The 19,904-nt window shown below is 43.4% G+C and overlaps 1 protein-coding gene across 5 annotated transcripts in view; it reads left to right on the plus strand.

The window, feature by feature from the left end:
• HEG1 (heart development protein with EGF like domains 1) overlaps positions 1–8,150 on the plus strand; it is an 89,331-nt gene extending 81,181 nt beyond the window's left edge. For 4 of the 5 annotated variants that reach the window (XM_002802678.4, XM_077993775.1, XM_077993776.1 and 1 more), the window contains 2 exons: positions 38–212; positions 3,074–8,150. In XM_002802678.4, the coding sequence (XP_002802724.4) occupies positions 38–212; positions 3,074–3,223 (325 nt within the window). In that variant the 3' untranslated portion in view covers positions 3,224–8,150. The remainder of the gene's footprint in view (positions 1–37; positions 213–3,073) is intronic. The other variant, XR_013414359.1, reaches the window with a different exon arrangement.
• Positions 8,151–19,904: the final 11,754 nt, after the last annotated feature.

Below are 19,904 nucleotides of genomic sequence, written 5' to 3' on the forward strand. Positions count from 1 at the left end.
CAGAATTGAGCTTTACAAATATTTTTGTATCCCACAGAAAGAATAAAAACGACATAAGCAAACTCATCTTCAAAAGTGGAGATTTCCAAATGTCCCCATATGCTGAATACCCCAAAAATCCTCGCTCACAGGAATGGGGCCGAGAAGCTATTGAAATGCATGAGAATGGAAGTACCAAAAACCTCCTCCAGATGACGGATGTGTACTACTCGGTGTGTATTCCTGTGTCAGGATGACCCCAGGGCCCCTGGTTCCTCTGAGAAGTAAAATAATTCTGTTTTGTTGTAGTAAAAGCATTACAGTTAGTTAAGGGTTAAAGAGTAGTGGCACGTACCTCTGATTTGCTATTCAGTTTACCTGCAGTCTATTTGCATGGTACTTATCAGTGTTGCTATGAAGGATATTTCCATAAAGCACATTATATTTATGTGGTTGTAACAGTAACCTTCTTGTTACTAAACTTGCTTTTAAGTTATAGGAATGGAAACTGAAAGGTAGAGCAAGAATTTGGTGATATTTAGGCTTTGGCCCTTTCATTTTTATCTCCTGTCTGCCATGCTTACCTTGTGTGGTTAAGTATTTAAAACTAGGGGATTGGTGGCTGGGTACAGTGGCTCACACTTGTAATCCCTGCACTTTGGGAGGCCAAGGTGGGAGGATCTTGTGAGTCCAGGAGTTTGAGACCAGTCTAGGCAACATGGTGAAACCATGTCTCTACAGAAACCACACTCATCTCTACAAAAAGCCTGGCATGGTGGTGCTTGCCTGTGGTTCCAGCTACTTGAGAAGCTAAGATGGGAGGATTGCTTGAGTCGGGGAGGTGGAGGTTGCAGTGAGCTGAAATTGCACCACTGCACTCCAGCCTGGGCAACAGAGTGAGATCCTATCTCAAAATAATAATAATAATAATAATAAAATAAACAACCAGAAAAACCAACTAGGGGATGGGGAAAAGGTATAAAGAGAACAACAATTCAATGTCATCCTCAACAAGCACTTCTCAGGTTTAGAATATTGTATACTCAGTAGGCCTTTAATAGTTTGCTATGTCCAGCCTGGACTGCATCATTTGGAAAGGTAGGAGACAACCTTGAACTCTTGCTGCTTCTCTTCCACGTTGAATTTAACCTGTGTCATATTCCTGTAAACTGTTCAGCTCATTTCATATCACTGTATCAACCATAAAGCAAACATTAACAGGCTTATCTCAGCTGAAAAGTAAATGGTTATCAGGTGACTTCTCGTGTCGTGTGCAGCTGTTTGAGGTTAATGGTGTTAGACAATCTTGTTACAGAAACCGTAGTCCCTCTGGGTTGCTGTGGGAATTAACCATGAGGATTCAGACTTTGGATGGGAGGGACAAGTTTGTTCATGCTAAGGAGCTGTTTATTTCCGTGGACTCTTTGTGAAAATTTTGAACCTAAAGGAAGAACAAAAAGTTATAAATAAGGATAAAAACATAAAGAGATACAAACTTAGCTCTAGCGAAAATATTCCCATTAATATTTCTGCATAGGGCTTTGTTTCTCTGTTCATCAGGAAAGTCCTTTTCCTTTACTAACTGAAGCCATAACTGAGCAGGTATTTTACCCCAGTGTGTCCCCACACTGACATCCTTTGCTCAGGACCCCTCAGCCCCGACACGTTACAATAACCAGCAACAAACAGGCCTGTGGCATCATAGGAACCAACTTCACTGCATGTTTCCATGGTATTAAAGAGTTGCCTTAAATAAATATAGTCAAGAATGTAAATGAACCCCATTTTTATTCCAAAAATAGCAGGCTGGCCAGGCACAGTGGCTCATGCCTGTAATCCCTGTAATCACTTTGGGAGGCCAAGGTGTGGGGATTGCTTGACCCCAGGAGTTCAAGACCAGCCTGGGCAACATGGTGAGCCCCTGTCTCTACAGATTTTTTTTTTTTTTTAATTAGCCAGGTATGGTGGTGGACCCCTGTAGTCCCAGCTACTCAGGAAGCTAAGGCAGGAGGATCACTTAAACCCAGGAGGTCAAGGCTACAGTGAACAGTGTTTGTGCCATCGCACTCCAGGCTGGGCAACAGAGCAAGACCCTGTCTCAAAGAGAAAAAAAAAAAGGCCGGGCACAGTGGCTCATGCCTGTAATCCCAGCACTTTGGGAGGCCGAGGCGGGTGGATCACGAGGTCAAGAGATCGAGACCATCCTGGCTAACACGGTGAAACCCCGTCTCTACTAAAAATGCAAAAATTAGCTGGGCTTGGTAGTGTGTGCCTGTAGCCCAGCTACTCGGGAGGCTGAGGCAGGAGAATCACTCGAACCCAGGAGGCAGAAGTTGCAGTGAGCCAAGATCGCGCCTCTGCACTCCAGCCTGGCGACAGAGTGAGAATCCATCTAAAAAAAAAGAAAGAGAAAGAAAAAGAAAAGAAAAGAAAGAAAGAGAGGGAAAGGTAAAAAAAAGAAAGAAAGAAAAAGAAAAGAAAGGGGAAGAGAAGAGAAGAGAAAAAAGAAAAGAGCTGGCTGAGCAGTCTGTAGAGGCAGAGCCTAAGCTTAGGGCATGAAACTGTCACCTGGGTAGACAAGCTGTTCCACACAGTGGGCTCAGGTGTCGTCCAGGTGATTCCCACACTGGGCTTTCCTGCAACTCATTTATGATACACAGTACCTAGTATTTTATTTCTGCCAAGAAATAATTTACCTTTGGTGCTACTATGAAGGCCTCCTCAAAGTAGCCCCTCTTATTCCCAGAGAGCCTTTTTTTGAGATCAAACTGGTCACTTGAGGATTGCTGTTGGCCTCCTGGTTTGGGGTCCTAACTCCACCTGCAACTAGGTGGTCGTAGGACTTTACAAAGGTCATTTCCTCCAGTTGCATTAGTCGCCTTCTGCATGGTGGCAGGGACAGGAAAGATTTAAAGCAGGTTGTGCTCCAGAGAGAAAGACACTTTAAAAAAATTAGAAATAATCAGTAGAACCACATCATACAGAATAAACCCAGATCTTTTCCTACATTGGTCTAAAATCATTGGGATTTAACACTGTAATTTAAACCCAAGAAAGATAAATTGACTTTTCTTCTTTTCTCTTTGGCCACCAGCCCACAAGTGTAAGGAATCCAGAACTTGAACGAAACGGACTCTACCCGGCCTACACTGGACTGCCAGGATCACGGCATTCTTGCATTTTCCCCGGACAGTATAACCCGTCTTTCATCAGTGATGAAAGCAGAAGAAGAGACTACTTTTAAGTCCAGGAGAGAGAGGGACTCGTTGCTCTGAGCCAGTCGCCTGGGACCTCTGACTCAGAGGACCGCACCAGGAGGCTGCGCACAGGATTTGTCGGAGCCACGCTGAGTGGCAAGCAGGAAGAGGGACAGGCATGCGGGGCGTGACCACATTGGAGGGGACAGGTGGATGTGGAACCACAGGCTGCTCATTCGGCACCTTTGTTGTTACTGTGAACGTGAATGTGGGCCAGTATCAAGAGAGTCTCTCTGACTGCACCATGGCACTGGCACCAGGGCGACTATTAGCCAGCTCAGACCACTAGACATCAGTGCAGGGACCTGGTTTTCCCTTCATTTGCACTTTAGTAAATTGGATGGGAGGTTTCCTTTTGGATCTGTTTCAAGACTGTTCCAGAAAGAAGGCTTCCTTTCCTGAGACACTTCCATAGGCAGCAATTTGGTGATTCATTTGCAGCAAAATACTGGCTTGTTAATTATTTTCCTGCCCAGCGCCTGTGTGCTAAACAACGGATGAGGATGAGCGTACCACTAAAGTCTGAAGACGTCGCCGCTGAACGGACAGTGTTTTCATATGTTTCTAGGTTGTCGTATGCTACAGTTTCCAAGCCAACCCCCACAATGAGGAAATGTGTGAGGCACAGCACACAATTGCAATGTGTTTTTTTTAAGTCAAGGTGACACATTTATTTAAGATTTTTTTTTTAATCTCTTTGCAGTTAAATCTCACTTTTTCAAACAAGCCTGGATCAAGGCAAAACAAATTACATTTGGTTTCAGCTGGAGGCTCTGCAGGCCGATTGCAGGCAGGGGGGCATTTTTCATCCATGAGGGTCCAGCCTGGGACCTGGGACTCTGACCACCATCGTGGAGGCCAGAGGCAGCTGCGTAAGGAGGAGAAATGTGAAACTGAATGCAGGTTTCACCACTCTGGGAAAGTCGCTTAATGAGCCCCTGCAGCTGGATGTGTTTAGAGGGACGGGCTGAATAGGCAGGTTAGATTTCCTGCATCGACAGTGCTTTGGGAAGCTGCGTGGATTCCTGAGGAAGAACAGGGAGCCGAGATGGAGCCACATGTGAGTTTGCTCACCTGCTACTGCAGCACTTTGTACCCAGAATCTCGTCCACAAACCCCATGTAAACTTTCAACCACTGAAAGCTGTTTATTCGGCTGAAGAAATAACTATTTTTTTTCTCACCCAGTCATTTGTACCTCTTTATATGGCTGTGTCGCACCCTCCAGAAATGTGGTTCTGCTTCCAGTCAGTGTGGGAGAACTGAAGACTTCCGGTTGGTCGAGGAAGTGAGGGTTGACCTTCGGGAAGGAAGTTCCACTCGTCTTATTTATTATGCCTGTGACGTGGGTCCTGCCAGGGAGACATCCAGTACTCGGTGTCTTTAATTGCCACCTGTGGAACTGTCTGTTGGCCTGCTTTGGGGCATCGTGGTTGTGGATGAAGTGAAGGGATACAGAGGTAAAAGAATTGTCTCCACCCTGAGGCGGGGAGCACCACAGCACACACATTTCTGGAAATGGTGCAGCCACTGGGACAGTTCTGCCCCGGGCATGGTTGTTTCTTCAAAGTCCTCTAAATATAATCCCTATTCTTACATAATCCTTGGCCCTGATGGTTTTAAGCGTGAACTCCTGTGTCCCGTGGTCTCCACCACTCACCATCACCCTGCTGTAGCAAGAGCCCTAGTTAGGGGAGGTGCATTTTAGTAGTTAAATTGCACTCATCCATGAGATAAATCAAAAGAGAACTGCTTTTATCAGTGGAGGCTAACCTAAAATTTCAAAGTATCGCCTTTTTGAAATCTTGGGCCTTGCCTCTCTCTGTCTCTCTGTAGAACCAGTGGCCCTTTGTGGCTCACGGCCTCGCACCTAACTGGAGAGCTCCGAGCTCCTGCAGCTCACCTGAGCCCACAGACTTGGCTTCTTGGCTCCTTCCACAGCACGCCTGCTCATCCCCAGGACCCGCAGCTGTGGGAAGAGCCTTGCAGGGAGGCTATTCCCAGGCACACACTCCTGCTGCCTTCAGCTGACATCACAGCTGACAAATCATCTCCTCTATCGGAGCCAGAAACCTTCAGCTCCACAAAATGAAGTGTTCTGTCCCAAAAGCATTCTTGGGAAGAATCCCAACCTCCAGAAAACGGTGTCCTGTGAGTTCCAAGAATGCTGCTTCTTCATGGGTTTCTTCCGTATGGAGTGGATTATTTATTTTGTTGTTGTTTTAACTGAGAAAAAAAGGAGGCACCCACAAGGTTGAGTTCACACCGTCTCCACAGTTTCCAGGAGGCGTGTGGGGCGGGGAAGGCACCTCCAGAGCATGAGGCTCTAAGGGGACATGAATAAAGCATGGCTGTGAGCCTGTGAGGAAGGGAGGGCCAGCTGCACTCCTGCATGGGGTTCCTAGCTGCAGAAGGGTCCTGCCTAGGCCGAGGGGAAACAGCCGGTAGCAGAAGAGGCCTGGATGCACACTTGGCACACCAAGGCTCTCCGCCCAGACACTGCTCCATGTCAGCCCCTGCAGCTGGGGTGTGTGATTCACGTGCACAGATGCCACAATCCTGCAGCAATATCCCACAGCTGGGGGAAGGTGAGAGGACGGGGCAAGTGATGTGTAACTGCTCAAATGATGCTTAAACCTCTGTAGAGCAGAGCTGGGCGCAGGGCATCTGTGTGTCCTATCACACACTGCAGTAGGGAAGGGTGGCTGGCTGGCTCCCTGGCATCAGTGGTTTGGTTTAAGCTCCAGAGGGTCTTATTGCATTGTCTTTTCCTCTGCCCCTTGAGCCAGCCCAAGGCCCTGGAGTCTGTGTCTTTAGGCAGATGAACTGACATGCTCCTACCATGACCAGGCTCTGGGCAAGGCTCCTCACAGCATCCTCGAGAGGTGGGCATGGAAGTGCCCATTTCTCAGATACAGAAACCTTCAGAGAGGATACATAGCTTGCCTTGTAGAAGCAGGACTGAAATCCTTGTCTGCCTGACTCCCCCAGCTGCTCTGCCCACTGTAGCCCCTGCCTCACTGTCCTGGCACACCCGTCACCATCCTGTGTACCTTAAATATCAAAGAGGGCAAGGGAGAAAGGGCTTTTAAAATAAGTTTCTTTTAAGGAACCTTAATATTATTTTTAAGGAGTAACCAAACTAATGATATGAAATTCAAAAAAAAAAAAAGCTGAATACCCTTTTGAAAATGTGCTTTCAGATTGGCTTTTACATATCTTTCTTAGACACTTGTCATTAAGAAAATAGTGGCTGGCTTGTGCTCAGCAAGAAGCACACCGGCACGTGGCTTTGGTATAGGAAGTGTAAGGCGAGGACCTGGGTTTCTGACAAGCGCAGTCAGACATACACATCCATCTGAGAGCTGCTTGCCGTGTTCCCATGGTAAGGCCATGGCTCCCACCTACTGGAAGCATATTTTTGTGAACTGTTTTCAGAATTGGGAACATATTCAGTGGAATGTCTTAAACGCTGACACATCTTCCTCCTTTGAGGGGAAGTATATTTTCAGAAGCAGCTAAGTCATTTAGAGCCAAAATTGCTGATAGGTGGTTCAGTCAAGCTGGCTGATGGCATCTGAGGTCAAAAACTTCAAGATGTGAGGATTGAGTTCTTAAAGAGGTAACTCTTAAAGTGGGCCCAAGGCAGAAGGCAGCATCTTTGGACTCCTAGGCTGGATGGCTAGCCAAGAATATGCTGTTGAAGGATGACACCTATTCAGATGTGAAAGTTCCCAGAGCGGGCACCTTTGGGTCACCCACCTCGCATGGCTTTTTGATGCCTGTGTGAAACTGTGTTGCCCCCTGGTGAAGTGCCCGGGTGTCCTGTAAGCTGATTTAACTCTGCCTGAAGAAGAGGAGCTGTCCAGTCCAGTTGCCCTTGGCTAAGTTTAGCCTAACACACCCAAAACTAGGGTTTTGACCCATAGTTCTAAAATACACCAATTTTGAGACTACAGCACTTCTTTGGAAAGAGGAAGAACGCAAAGTTCAGTATTTCAATATTTTGTATTTTACTTGAAATTACCCCTAGTATCATCTTTTTTTTTCCTATCTGAAAGCTTTTGTGTGGATGAGAAGGGACATTTCATTTCCTCCCTTAACAAAGTGTCATTCTGAGGTTCTCATGTGTGTTTTTGGAAACAGAGATACTGGTTTTGTAGAGTTTGCCTTTGGGTATGTTTTCTTTTTTCTTTTTCTTAAATCTCCAAGGAAGAGAACTGGCTAAAATAGTAGGAACATGAAAGTATTAAATGCCAATTAATTGTTGTAGTAAAGTATCCTCAGTAGCGTTACACTCCATCATATCTGGACCCTGTGAAACCAAAGGGGACCATTTAGGTCTAAAAAGAGACAGGTCTGAGACTGGGTCTGTCACCTGGGCATTTTCAAAGAGGACATTTTGAAGAATTTGCATATTCTGATTTTTAAATTGCACTTAACCATACTTCATTACAGATTTTTTGGGTAGGGAGGATGGGATAGGCCAGGGATGGGATGGAATCAGTTCTGCCTGGGAAACTAATCCGACTCATTTACCTTTCTTTATTAACCTTGGCCTGTCCTAAAAACAGAATGACTATTTTATCATGAGTTGCTCTGAGTTTTGTTAATGTTTGTGTTGGTGGATTGATGGTTAAATGAAGCATGTAGCTGGAATATGAACTTTTGGAGTTTTCATGTTGTCCTGGATTTCTCTTTGTAAACCTTTAAACCTTAGCCCCTGATTGATTGTGTTAAACCTATTATGAGAATGTTATTTAAAGTTGTATTATAATTGCAACCTCCACTAATTATTCAGTACTGTAGCAGCAAAGTATTATTTGTAAGAATTTGGTTATTTTTATACTTATATCCACTATAAGTCTGGCGTTCTAGTCAGCAAAATGATGCAATAAAATTAATATCATTTTCATTGTGTGTTTTCCTCTTACAAACAAGAAAACCAGACTAGAATGCAACAGTTACTTTACAGGAGGGCATCACTTAAACAATGGAACAGTTGTACAGTGAACTTCCACATGGCAAATGTGGAGGCTGAGTCATTTCTATATTCTCAGTGCCCAGCACGGGGGAAGTACACTTTTGGTGATGGATGGATAGATGGATGGATGGATGGAGGGAGGGAGGGATGGACAAACAGACCTAAATGGCAGAAAGCCAAACTTAGATATCACATCTGCTTTTATTTATGTGAATTGGAGAGCATAAGTGACCAATTCAGAAACTTACAATTTCCTCCTCAATGTCTCCCACTACGCCTTCCATGCCAACTCTTCATGGGTTGGAGGAGCGAGGGGAAAGTAAGCCTTTGTGTGCTCTGGTGGGGAGAATCTGCAGAACTTTAAGATAGTGGGCCATGGACCTTACACTCATGGTGGCCGAGGGATGTGGGTGCCTGTCTAGATACACATTCATGAATTAATTGCTTCCTTGGATACCTTGCAGGTCGGGGATGATGAGCCTCTCATATGCTTTATGGCAAAAACCTTGGCACTGGGGGAGGCCAATAATGGCAGTTTGGGGCATGAAGGTGACCTTTTGGCAGGTTGGATCAGGGCTACGGCTTTCCAAATGAATGGAGGTGGCCAGTAGTGCTCTCCTCTCCTGAGCCAGCCCCACCCACTCAGCTCTCCAAGCCCCACAGCTCACAATCCCAGCGGAGGTCTGAGCAGGAACCCAGGACTGACCCCTTTCTTGCTGCCGCTCAGCTTAGGCAGACTTATAAACATCACATCATTTTCAGACTTTCTCTCCTCTCATACTAGTTTTTTTTTGTATTTTATTTTTTTAATTGTATATATTTAAGGTATACATCATGGTGTTTTAATATACACAGTGAAATGGCTATTATAGTCAAGCAAATTATTATATCCTCGTGTGTGTGTGTATGTGTGTGTGTGTGTATGTGTGTTAAGAGCACCCGAAATCTATTCTCTTAGCAAATTTTCAGTATACAACACAGTATTACTAACTGTGGTACTCAGACCATACATTAGATCTCGAGGCTGATTCATCTTACATAACTGCACGTATGTACCCTTTGATCTATTTCTTCCCATTTCTGTACTCTCCCACCGTTCCACTCTCTGTTTCTATGAGTTCACCTTGTTTCTAGATTCCACGTGGAAGTGAGATCATTCAGTGTTTGTCTTTCTGAGCCTGGCTGACTTCACTTGATAATGTCCTCCAGGTTCCTTGTTGCCCACATTGTTGCAAATGGCAGGATCTCTGTTTTTAATACTAAATAATATTCCACATGTGGTAATATACGCCACAGTTTCTTTATCCATTCATCGGTTGATAGGTACTTATGTTGTTTCCATATTTTGGCTATTGTGAATAATGCTGCACCCTGGTAATTGTTGTGAACCTAAAATGGAAGGAACTTCTGCTGTGCACGATAAGCTGGCCTGAGTGCTTATCCTGCTTGTGCCACTGACCTGGCAACACAGAACCTCCACCTCAGGCTTTGATTGCCAGCAAATAAAGAGCCAAAAAGTGGTTTTAGACTGTTGGGCTAAACCTCAGCAATGCGCAATGAGCCATTTTCCGGTTGCTTGGGAAGTCAAAGGTAAGGGGCACAATGCGTAGATCACACAGGTCAGAGTCCTCTCCCATACTGGATATTGAACGGCTGTGGCAGCTTTCAGTTCCTAGGGCTGGATTGTGGTAGCCACTTGGCACAGTGAGCAGGAATTTCAGGTCAGAAAGATAAAAAGATGCCAGGCATAAAGGTATTTATGTTGATGTGTATTGACCCCATGCATACTTGCAGCACCATCAACTGGTACAAGACACTCTCCAGCCATTTTGTGGCTGTTTTCCCAGATCATGACATCAGGCCTAAGAGGCTGCCCAGTTCTTTGACCCTCAGTGTCCTGATCAGTAAAGTGGGGATAATAATCTTTGCCTCACAGAGTTACCATGAGGGTTAAAGGGGAGAATTCATAGGAAAACACGATGAGTATCTCCTATGATTTCAATACAAATCAACATAAATATCGTTACTCCTGGGATCTTTTTATCTTTCTGACCTGTAGTTCCTGCTCATTGTGCCAAGTGGCTACCACAATCCAGCCCTAGGAATTGAAAACTATGAAGAAATAGCACATTGGTTCTCTTCAATAGGGCCCTCCTGTTACCAAAAGAAGAAAAGATGACACTTTGGGAAGCCGAAGTGGGAGAATCGCTTGAAGCCCAGAGTTCAAGACACCAGCCTGGACAACAAAGCAAGACCCTGTCTCTACAATTTTTTTTTTTTTTAATTGACCAGCCATGGTGGCTCATGCCTGTAGTCTCAGTACTCAGGAGTCTGAGGCTGGAGGATCACTTGAGCCCAGGAGTTCAAGGCTGCAGTGAGTTAGGATCAAGCCACTGTACTCCAGCTTGGGTGACAGAGTAAGACACCACCACCGCCAACAAAACAATAACAACAACAAAGTAGAGGAAAGACAGTTGCAGAATTGAATGTCCTCTCCATACTGATATGCTAGTAACTGCCCCTAAAGACCTTGGACTTGTAGTCAAAGTGTTCTCATCATCTCCCCTTTACTCCTTCTCCAACCTGTTTCCTATGTCATGAAGGGATTAATGAGCTCAAAATCATAAATCCTGTGGGGATAGGAACCAATCCTATCCTTATTAAATACTATCTGCTCAGTGCCTGGCACTCAGTTGGCATTCACTAAAATAAAGAACGAGTGAGTGGGCAGACTGATCAGCCAACAAAACAAATAAATCATGACAATTAAAGATTCTGGAGTTCTAGCTCCTCTAGTAGCTGCAGGCCGATGACTGGCTGATGGTGGAAAAATATATAGCTATGACATATCACTGAACAGGAGCACTTAGCAAAGATCTCTTGTAGCAAAGCCCAGGCAAACATTTGTGGAGGAAAGACTTTAGAACACACTAGAAAGTCCTTTCCCTGGGGAATTGTGGAAGTGTGCAACAGAATCTCACTCAGCAATTTAAAGGAACAAAGTACTACAACAGGCAACGACATAGATGAATCTCAAAGTATTGTGCTAAGTGAAAAAAGCTGGACACAAAAAGTCTCAAAGCAATGTGTTAAGTGAAAAAAGCTGGACACAAAAAGTCTCAAAGCAGTGTGCTAAGTGAAAAAAGCTGGACACAAAAAGGACACAAAAGGCTTTTCCATTTACATTGCATTTTGGAAAAGATAAAACTATAGGAACTGATTGCCTGGAGGTAGAGAAGGAGATTTCTGCTATTTACCAAATATGTCCAGCTTTCTTCCTTCCAGGCACATGGTAGGATGCACTTTTCTACCCCTTTGAAATGTGGCCACGTGAATCGCTTTGACCAAAGAAATGTAGATGGGAGTGAAATGTGTCACTTCTGGGAAGATGCTTTTTATTTATTTTTATTTTATTTTATTTTTTTGAGACGGCATCTCTGTCGCCCAGGCTGGAGTGCAATGGCATGATCTTGGCTTACTGCAACCTCTGCCTTCTAGATTCAAGCAATTCTCCTGCCTCAGCTTCCTGAGTAGCTGGGATTACAGGCATGCGCCACCAAGCCCAGCTAATTTTTTTGTTTTTTTTTTAGTAGAGACGAGGTTTCACCATATTGGCCAGGCTGGTCTCGAACTCCTGACCTTGTGATCCACCTGCCTCGGCCTCCCAAAGTGCTGGGATTACAGGCGTGATCCACCGCGCCCGACCCCGAGAAGATGCTTTAAGAGCCTGTGTGTGATGTTCACTTCTCTAGCTTCAGCAATCATGGAACTATGTGCTGGGATGGAGCCGTTGGTGGCCTAGGACACTGACTGCCTCAGACGAACATAGTGGCTTGCTGACCAGAGTTGGACTGGTATGAGAAATGTTGTTATGTTAAGGTACTGAGACTTAGGCATCACTTGACTTGTTACTGCAGCATTACTTAGCTGGAGTGCTGATGAGTACAGCTCTCCAAAAGTAACCCTAGTTACTATAGTTCATGCAGATTGTTTGATTCCTAGTTCAATGCCATGGGACATTTATGTTATCTTTTTTTTTTTTTTTTTTTTTGGGACAGATGATTTTTTTTTTTGAGACAGGGTCTTATTATATTGCCCAGGATGAAGTGCAGTAGTGCAATCATAGCTAGCTGTAGCCTCAAACTCCTGGGCTCAAGCAGTTCTCCCATCCCACCACAGCCTCCTGAGTAGCTTAGACTACAGGCATGCACCACCATACCCACCTAATTAAGAAAATATATATAGATATAAGTCAAGCCTGTAATCCCAGCACTTTGGGAGGCCGAGGCGGGCGGATCACAAGGTCAGGAGATCGAGACCACAGTGAAACCCCGTCTCTACTAAAAATACAAAAAATTAGCCGGGCGCGGTGGCGGGCGCCTGTAGTCCTAGCTACTCAGGAGGCTGAGGCAGGAGAATGGCGTGAACCCAGGAGGCGGAGCTTGCAGTGAGCCGAGATCGCGCCACTGCACTCCAGCCTGGGCAACAGCGTGAGACTCCGTCTCAAAAAAAAAAAAAAGATCTTGCCATATTGCCCAGGCTGGTCTTGAACTCTTGGCCTCAAGCGATCCTCCTGCCTTGGCCTCCCAAAGTGTTGAGATTATAGGCATGAGCCACCATGCCCAGCTACATTTATGATTATCATTAACATTCTTCAAGTTGTTTTAATTTGTTTTTAAAAATTTAAATCAGAAGCACTTATTGTATGTCTAATATTTGTCAAAGCTGCTGTGTGAAGCTTTGTGATGTGAGTGGGCTGTTGAACCACAAGGACCGAGATTTGAAACTCCCCTCTACTGCAGTGAGACCTTGATTAATTTCTTAACCACTCGGCATTCGTTTCCTCCTGTATAATATAGAAGCAATGAAAACTAGAGAATTTAGATGTATGCTGAGGGATTGAATGATAGGATGTCTCTAAATTGTGTCTAAATGATGGGTGCATCTAAGGCTCTAGGCCTGAAAGGAAGCAGGTGTGAGGAACTGTGTATTAGGCTCTGTGGCAGGCACACTTGAAGTAGCTGTCTTGTTATATAACAGAAAAAATTAAAATATTAATTCCTCTGCCCTTCCCTCCTGCTTACTTCGCAGTTGCACAAGTAAGGCATTATCACTGTGATACTATTATCATCAATAAGATAAGAGCAGCTGGGCATGGTGGCTCACACCTATAATCCCAGCAGTTTGGGAGGCCCAGGTGGGAGGATTGCTTGAGCCCAGGAGTTCGAGACCAGCCTGGCCAACATGGCAAAACCTTGTCTCTACAAAAAATACAAAAGTTAGTCAGGCATGGTGGTGTGCGCCTGTAGTTCCAGCTACTCAGGAGGCTGAGGTGGGAGAATCGCTTGAGCCCAGGAGGCGGACGGTGCAGTGAGCCAAGATCATGCCACTGCGCTCTAGCCTGGGCAACAGAGTCAGTACCTGTCTTAAGAAAAAAAAAAAAAGACAAAAGCTGTATTGGACAGTACGTCATAATTTGATAATCCATGTAGAACTCAATCTATATTTAGCCTGGTGATAATTAAGTTACCAGGAGCAAGGTCCAAGTTTCCTGACTGTCCGTACCCACCACTCCCCATGTGGAGTCCCTTGTCCCTCATTTCCTTTCTGGTTGCTTCATATCTTGCACTGAGGCTAATTCCTTTATAAAGATCAAGGGACAGATTATAGCCATCTTAGCCTGCAAAATAGGAGCAGCTTTCCCTTTACTCAAAGTATCAGAATGTGAGACCTGGACAACGTTTTAGAGAGGTCATGTGGGCCAAGGCTTTAAAAATCCTGCTCATAGAGAGAGAGACAGATGCTGATTCAGGAAGACGTTATCACTGGGCAGAGGTCAAATGCATAAAATAAGTAGGGAGATTTTCTAAAAGCAATATTTACTCAATTTAAATGCTACCTCATTGATATGAGATAATATCCTTTCTACTTTTTTGGTAATAAAAATGTTCCTTATAATGGTGATAGAAGATGGTAGTTTTCTGTACCTACACTTAGTCAGCAGCTCCATGTCAGTCCCCTCCACAATCAGTTTTTTTTTTTTTTTTTTTTTTTTTGACATGTCACTAATTTTTCTAAGCCTTTAAATCTATGAGCCACTAATGTGGTCCAGGTCTGCCATGTTACAAAAGAGGATTTTCAGGCCCAGTGAGGCTGAATGACTTTATCCAAAGCTTCCTAATATCCCTGGTTGTATTTTCCCCAGCAGGACAGAAACATCCTCATATGGTGGAATAGAAGAAAGCAGGCTTCACAGACAGATCTAGATGCAAATCCTGGGCTCAAATGAGCTATTTACTAGGATAGGACCTTGGCAAGGCCATGGAATTCTCAGATCTTAGTTGTTGCTTTTGTTGGCTACTTTTAAAACCAGGACAGTTTAAAACCAGGCATTAAAAGGAAGTCCTGGCCGGGCACGGTAGCTCACACCTGTAATCCCAGCACTTTGGGAGGCTGAGGCAGGTGGATCACCTGAGTTCAGGAGTTCGATACCAGCCTGGCCAACATGGTGAAACCCTGTCTCTGCAAAAATACAAAAAGTTAGCCAGGTATAGTGGCAGGCGCCTGTAATTGCAGCTACTCGTTAGGCTGAGGCAGGAGAATCACTTGAATCTGGGAGACGGAGGTTGCAGTGAGCCAAAATCATGCTACTGCATTCCAGCCTGGGCAACAACAGCAAAACTCTGTCTCAAAAAACTCTGCCCTTTGAAAGGGCAGAATCAGACTTCTTCACAGCAGCATGCAAAGCCAGAAGACAATGAGTCAACATCTATAAGGTTATTAATTTAATCATGAAAGCAATAGGCAGATTTCGTCCAATAGAAATGATTTGAGGGAACCTGGCATGCAAGGAAAAGCACTCCATGGGGACATCTGCCAACTAAGACAGGAATCAAAACGCAAAATTTGGGAATGAAAAAGCTATGAGGGATAAGTATTGGATGTGTTTAGATATAGAATTAATGCTAAAAACTGAATGCATTAAGATTTGGAAATAGAATATGTTATAAAACCCTGATAGAGTAAAAATAATATAGGCAACACAACAGGAGGTATGGAAAGAAGAATACGATGTTCTTCTGCTTATTTTCGGTGTATATCTATATATATCCTAGCACAGTTCCTGGCATATTGTAGGCACTCAATAGATGCTGAGGGCTATTATTATGGCTTTCTTGAGGAGGCAAATAAGAGCTTTAAATTCTAACTATCATACCCCCCTGTATTAGTTGGGTTCTTCGTTGCAGACGTAAGCATCCAATCTGTTTGATTTAAAGGATATCAGATGACTCACAGAATTTCCAGAGGGTCTTGGAAGATCTGCAGACAGGAACAGGGGTCAAGTCACTCCGCAGGAGGGCTCTAGTGAAGACAGCCCCACTGCCACCACCAAAGGGCATGGACCACACAGCACCCACCACTGACCCTGGCAAAAAAAAAAAAAAAAGGACTCTGTTTGGGTCCGCTTCCTTTCTCTCTTCTTCTTTTTTTTTTTTTTTTTTCTTTTTGAGACAGAGGCTCACTGTCACCCAGGCTGGAGTGCAGTGGCATGATCTTGGCTCACTGCAACCTCTGCCTCCCAAGTTCAAGTGATTCTCCTGCCTCAGCCACCTGAGTAGCTGGGATTATAGGCATGAACCACCATGCTCAGATAATTTTTGTATTTTTAGTAGAGACGGGGTTTCACTATGTTGGCCAGGCTGGTCTCAAACTCCTGACCTCAGGTGATCTGCCTGCCTCATCCTCTTGAAGTGCTGGGATTACAGGCGTGAGCCACCGCATCCGGCCCCTTTCTCTCTTCTAAATACAAGTCCTAGGCAGGTGCCTCTGACTTACGGTGCCAAATCACAGGCCATTCATGCAGGCTTCCTGGGTGCACCTCCCCCACTTACTAGCTCCGTGGCCCTGGGCACATTATTTTGCATCGCTTTGTGCCTTAGTTTCTTCAAATGTTAACAATAATAGAATCTACCTGTTGGAGTTATGAGAATTGAACGAGTCAATATTCACTAAATACAGCATTTACTAATACAATCATATGTATTAAATTACATGTATAATGTACCTATTTGTTAAATGTAATACATTTTGTAGTTCACACTGTGAATCAATCAACTGAACTGTGACTTGGGTTTCACCATTTATGTAGCTGATTTCACATAATAACGTGTTTCTTTTTTTTTTTTTTTAGCATATTCCCAACAACCTCCTAAACTGTGAAACAAGTTGAGAAGCACACTGTAATGAGAGGAGCACATCCTACTCACTCTCTTGCCCCCCAACACTGTGCTTGTGTCCAAAGAATTAAGTCAGAGTAACCTTCAATGGTAATGAACTTTGAGGCCATGAATGTTCACTGAGCCTCTCTCTGTCCCCTTGTTAATAGGCATCACAATAAAGCAAATTTTCTCCTCCTACTTCTCTACAGTGGCAGATAGGTCAAAAGACTCACTGACATCAATGCTATTCATTCATAAATGTGTATTATTCTTAAATTTCTATTGTTAGCTTCTTGGTCATCACCCACTAGACTGTGGACTCCTCAAGAACAAAGACCTCAGTCTTACTTATCTATTTGTTTTGGTATCAACCTCTGCTCCCCGCTGTTAACACATGGTAGGTGCTTAATAAGTACTTGTAAAATTGGCTTTCATTTCAGTCCCTCCCCATTCCATAATGCCCCATTCTCTACCCTCTTTAGTTCATGCATTTGGCTAAAGATCAAAGATCAAGTTGGCCTCTGACTAATTTATTCTTTTTTTTTTTTTTGACGCCCAACAGGAAACACAGTTAATTTATCCTTAAATACCCTTGTGAATGTGCCAACCAGTTGACATTTCAGGGGTGGCATGTTTATTAATAGACAATTGTGTCATATACCTGAAACAAGGTTCAGGGTCTATGCTACTCTAGTCTATCAGCAGTAATAGCTTTCTGTAAGTTACTAATAGTGTGACGTTGCAATAAGTGGGTAATAAAACAGGGAATCAATTGACTCATGGAAGGCTAAAATTAGAAATGAGCTCAGGAAATGTTGGTATCGCTCAACTCCCCAGTCCTCCTTTACAGAAAAGAAAACTAAAGATCAGAGAGGGCAAAGTATTTTGCGGGTTACATAGCTGGTTTATAGAAGGATTGGAATAAAAGTCCAGTTTATTATCCTTTCTGCGATACACGTAGTCATTGAAAGTGTGTCTCATAAAAGCACGTAAGCTACAGAAGTGTATGGAAGAGGGCAGGCCCGCAAGCACAGCTGTGTTGACTGACTAGGCAGGATACAGGCAGATGTCATTGGTGATTCTAGAAGAAGGCCTGGTTGGAGAACATGGGCAGAGATGAGGGGCAGGTGTAGATTAAGTGTCTAGATTAAATAGTAATAGTGTGGCCTGGTGAGTACAGCATGGCTTTGAAACCTGGGAATCCCAGATCTGACACATATCCCTTTGTTACTTAACTTCTCTATTGCTGAATTTTTTAATCAGTAAAAATGTGCCCATAAAACTGACTTCTCAGAGTTGAGTTAAAGGAGACAATGGATGTCTTATAATATTCAACCTAGCCTCAGGAAAGAGTTCTGAGAGATGGTGGTTTCTGACATCCTAATGGAGGTCAAGCCTTGTGGTCATTCTAGGAGGTTAAAATTGAGAGCCTATTTCCCCTGTCAATCTTTGGGACACTGCTGGGCAATGATGAGCTCTTATGTTGGTGAGGGAGGACCTATCCTCATTGAGCTGATAACTCTCTAGATCAGGGGTTGGCAACCTATAACGCCATGAGTTAGAATCAGTCAGCTGCCTATTTTTGTAGGATCCACAAGCTAAGAATGATTTTTGCATTTTAAATCACTAAAATAAAATTTTAAAGTAATAATTTGTAAAATGTGAAAATTATATAGAATCCAAATTTTAGTGTCCACAAAATTTTATTGGAGCACAGCCACACCCATTTGTGTGCATATAATCTGTAGCTGTATTTGTGCTGTAATAGCAGAGTATAGTAGTCATGACAGAGATTGTATGTGATGCTCTCATCACTGCACGCTGAAACAGAACACCACACATCCCATGATGCAGCTATGGCTCAACAATATTTCAAATGCCATGCATATGGTCATACTGTGACATTCTCTATCTTTCTTTCTTTTTTTTTCTTTTTTAAGACAGAGTCTCACTCTGTCACTGAGGCTGGAGTGTAGTGACACGATCTTGACTCGCTGCAACCTCTGCCTCCTGGGTTCAAGTGATTCTCCTGCCTCAGCCTCCCAAGTAGCTGGGATTACAGGTGCCTGCCACCACACCCAGCTAATTTTTGTATTTTTTGTAGAGACAGGGTTTCACCATGTTGGCCAGGCTGGTCTCGAACCCCTGGCCTCAAGCAATCTGCCCGCCTTGGCCTCTGAAAGTGCTGGAATTACAGGCATAAGCCACAGTGCCTAGCCCATTTTCTTTTCTTTTTATTAAATTACCAATGCATACCCATCGTGTCAAAAGAAGAAAAGAAGAGAAAAGGGGACTTTAAATGTCATGCATTTAAGTCACAGTATGAATTATTTTGGGGTGTGGAACAGGGATTATTTTATTATCAAAATAGATGGCAAAGCATTGTGTGTACTATGCAATGACAGTATAGGTAGGCTAAAATAATAGTTCATGTTAATATTACTACACTAAGCACATATCACAATATTCCCAAGTCACAGGAAAGCAGCCATAGAAAAAAACAGAAAATGTAAAATGGAATGTCTTTTCCTAGCGGAATGTCTTCTTAAAATTAAATATTGAAAATGAGACTGCAACCAAAGCAAGTTTCTGAGTGCTTCATTTGTAAGCCAAGCAAGGAAAGCCATTTAGGGATGAGTTGATTACATTATGTTTGATTGCAGCAGCCAAAGAAATGTATCCAGAGGAAAGAAACTTGTTCAAGACCATGCAAAACTTGCTTAAGACTGCTTTGGAAAGAATAGTTGCTCGGAGAGTTGAAATCACTGGGAACAGTATCAATAGTTAATTTAAAAACAAGGCAAATGACTTTGAGTGGTTTTCTTTGAATCTTGATGAGCTGACAGTTGCTACCAATACTACTCTGCTGTTTATTTGAGTCAATGACAAGTTTGAAGTGACTAAAGAATTAGCCTATATAACTTCTGTGGAACAACTATAGGCAAGAATAATTTTAATGAAATTATACAGTTTAAATGGGTGAATTTTATAATATGTGGATTAAATCTCAATAAAGCTGGGTTTTTTGTTGTTTAATGAATATTTTCAAAGAACAGAAATGCAATATTTCAGTATAAACTGAAGTAGGATCCTCTAAGATGTATGACAATTGACAGTGGTAGAAATATGTTGGAACAGAACCATCTGTAGTTGGGCATATTTGCAAAGCTTGTAAAATTGTGAGGCATTTAAAATATATGGTTATTCACTGCACGCATGAGCAAGTATTTTGCAGAAAATATTTGAATATATCATGTGTTATTGAACCAGTAGTGTCAAGAGTGAGCCTTATACCCTCTAAATAGATTTAACCATCATTGGTTCCATGAATTTTTGTCAGATAGAGAAGCTGAATACTGTCACTCACCCTACTGTACAGCAGTTTCGTGGCTTAGTAGTGGCAACATTTTATTGCAAGTTTTTGAGCACAGGGCTAAGATTAAAATTTTCAGTGAGAAGAAACACT

Source organism: Macaca mulatta, chromosome 2, assembly GCF_049350105.2.
Source record: "Macaca mulatta isolate MMU2019108-1 chromosome 2, T2T-MMU8v2.0, whole genome shotgun sequence".
Lineage (NCBI taxonomy): Eukaryota > Metazoa > Chordata > Mammalia > Primates > Cercopithecidae > Macaca > Macaca mulatta.